The sequence below is a fragment of the Pteropus vampyrus genome, unplaced genomic scaffold, assembly GCF_000151845.1.
Source record: "Pteropus vampyrus isolate Shadow unplaced genomic scaffold, Pvam_2.0 Scaffold116, whole genome shotgun sequence".
In the NCBI taxonomy this organism is placed as follows: domain Eukaryota; kingdom Metazoa; phylum Chordata; class Mammalia; order Chiroptera; family Pteropodidae; genus Pteropus; species Pteropus vampyrus.
The window spans coordinates 302,142-304,712 of NW_011888897.1; the positions used below are offsets into that span (position 1 = coordinate 302,142).

Sequence of the window (2,571 nt, forward strand, 5' to 3'; positions counted from 1 at the left end):
GGCAGGAATAGTGTCTTTAAAGAGGAATAAATGAGGAAACTTCAGAGACATTACACAGGGATATATATGTTGTTATTCTCTTTTAATTTTATCTATTTTCATAAGTTAGATATATATACTCTTTCCATAAAAAAAAGAAGACAGGTATCTTTTTACATGTATAAATCATAGGAATATTTTCTTAGTCTAGAGGCATGGTAACCAATTTGCCTTCCTAGTGACCAAAGTCAAGTACTTTGATACTCAGATAATTATTTCCCAGTTTTTATTAGCTTATGAGTAAACAAGCACTTAATTTCTCAGCTGTGATTGTACATTTTACAGATAAATTTTATCCTGTCATAATAAAAGAGTGCTAATTCTCAAATCTGGGTAATATGTGAATGTTTTATATCAATTATTTTTTATGGAGTTAGTGCATCTCTTTATGTCTGTAGTATAGAGTTATAGAATGTGCTGTATGTAGTGAAACTTGAAATTTACTACCCAATTGTCTGTATTACAAAACAAATTTGAAGTGAGTTTCTATTTTTTTCTCGCCTTTGGCTATTTCTTCACTCAAGCAAAGGTAGAAAGACTTCTATTTAGCTAAAAGTCCTCAAAATACATTTCTGCAAATTACAAGGGTATACTAATCCTAGGTATATGGATCTGCAGTTAGCTAGTTCCATACTTGCCAGGAAGGGAAATTTTAGACTCATTGTCAAATAATGTTATAGCTATATATTAAAAATTAATGTTTTTTTTTTTATCTCAACCACAATAATACTATGTCAAGCCAAGTGACCGGAGAGTTGAGTACCTGCAGTGCATTGCATTGGTCCATTCCAGAATTGCTTGACTGGCTGTCATTGGCATCCGTAGGGCAATATTAAGAAATTTCTTTATGAAATCTGTTATTATTACTACTGCAAGAACACTAATTGTATTATTTATAGCTGCTTTGTGATGGCAAAATTTTCTTTCTAGATTTAGTAATGAGATTAATTATATTCATCTTAAGCAATAGGTATAACTGTCTTACAATAAGAATCAAATAATTAGTCGGCTTATCCTTACTCATTAATTACAAAGAAGCTTAAAAACAAATTTATAGCAGATAAAAACATGCTTACAGTAATGTAACTGTTGCTTAATTATAGGCCCAATTTATGTTCCAAGCCCTATCCTTCTTTCACCCATAATTTAAATGGATGTTATCCTGTATTTTATGTACCTACACTCAGATTTTATATATTATAACTCACTTGTCTGTTACAAGTAGTTTTATAAATTAAAGAAAAACATTATAATTTAGTTTAACATCTACAGAAAACAACACAAGATAGATTCACTTTATTACAAATAAAAGTTTTTATATTTAAGAAAACAAAAAGATTTTGCCCAAGGCCACTTACTTAGTCTGAAGAGTTGAGTCCAATTCAGTCAATTTAACTTCAATGGTCTTAGATTTTATTACATCGAAATAAGTTGCTAGTGAAAAAGAAATAGTTTGTTTCCTGTTATGGACACCATGAAAAAGACCTTGAGCCTTCAGATGACAATGAAAGTAGCATGTCTTTTAAAAAAATAATCTTGAATTCGCTAGATAAAAATCAAGATAGTACATGAGGATGTTCAACAAGAATATGTATGACAGAGCTTTGTTTTTTACCAGCAATTCTAAATTTCTGGCCCAGTCACCTCAGCTTAGATCTTTACTATTGAAACAGAATTATTTTTAAAATTTATTTTAGACCAACTGAATTTAGACATTCATTATTGTGTTTATTAAACTTGTCTATAGAAACTATAACAGATCTGAAAACAAAACAAAACAAAAAGAACAACCTAGACTTGATACAGTAGCCCTAAGTGGCAAAGATTAATGTTTTATATTGCCCTTCTCTCATTCCCAGTAGATTATTCTGACAATCCTATGGTTCTTTTTAAAAGATTTTAAAAAAATGCAATATGTATATATAAAAATACTTTTTAAGCTATAAAACACTATAGGACCACTGTTACTCTCATCATCAGCACTAGATCTTCATCTTCTGAGTGTAATAATAGGCATCTTAATATAGATATTATACCCCCTAAAAAAAACTGATTCCAAAAGTCTTATGTTTTGTAGAAGGAATAATTTCTGTAAAAATGCTAACTTTGATCTTTTACTTAAAAGTTACGTTTTTATTCTTATGCTACAACATTGAGGAGATTATACATCATCCTATTAGCATTTCTCTTGCCCCATGACTTCAAAAATACTGGGTTTTTTTAAATTGTTGATACGTGAGTCTAAATAAACTATTTTAGACAACTTATAACCATTTTTTTAAATCCCAGAATATAGTTAATTTCAACGATTTAAAAATATTCAAATATAATTGTCTTCCTTAAGAGAATAATGCAATTTTAAACTGGAGTCTGAGTGGAGAGAAACAATATTCTTACCTTTAGTTTTCTGCCTGTATTTGAAATTATTTTTGCAATTCAGCATCATGTAGCCATCTTCATCTTCCATCTCTTCAAATGTTTCCATATGATATTACACAGAAAATAGTATAAAGGAAATGGAGAATACTGTCA

At 29.4% G+C, this 2,571-nt stretch overlaps 1 protein-coding gene across 1 annotated transcript in view; it reads right to left on the bottom strand.

Annotated features, from left to right (window-relative positions):
- KLRF2 (killer cell lectin like receptor F2) overlaps window positions 1-2,524 on the bottom strand; it is a 13,336-nt gene extending 10,812 nt beyond the window's left edge. Inside the window, exon 1 of the mRNA XM_023533929.1 lies at window positions 2,437-2,524. Coding sequence (XP_023389697.1) covers window positions 2,437-2,524 — 88 coding nt within the window. The remainder of the gene's footprint in view (window positions 1-2,436) is intronic.
- Window positions 2,525-2,571: the final 47 nt, after the last annotated feature.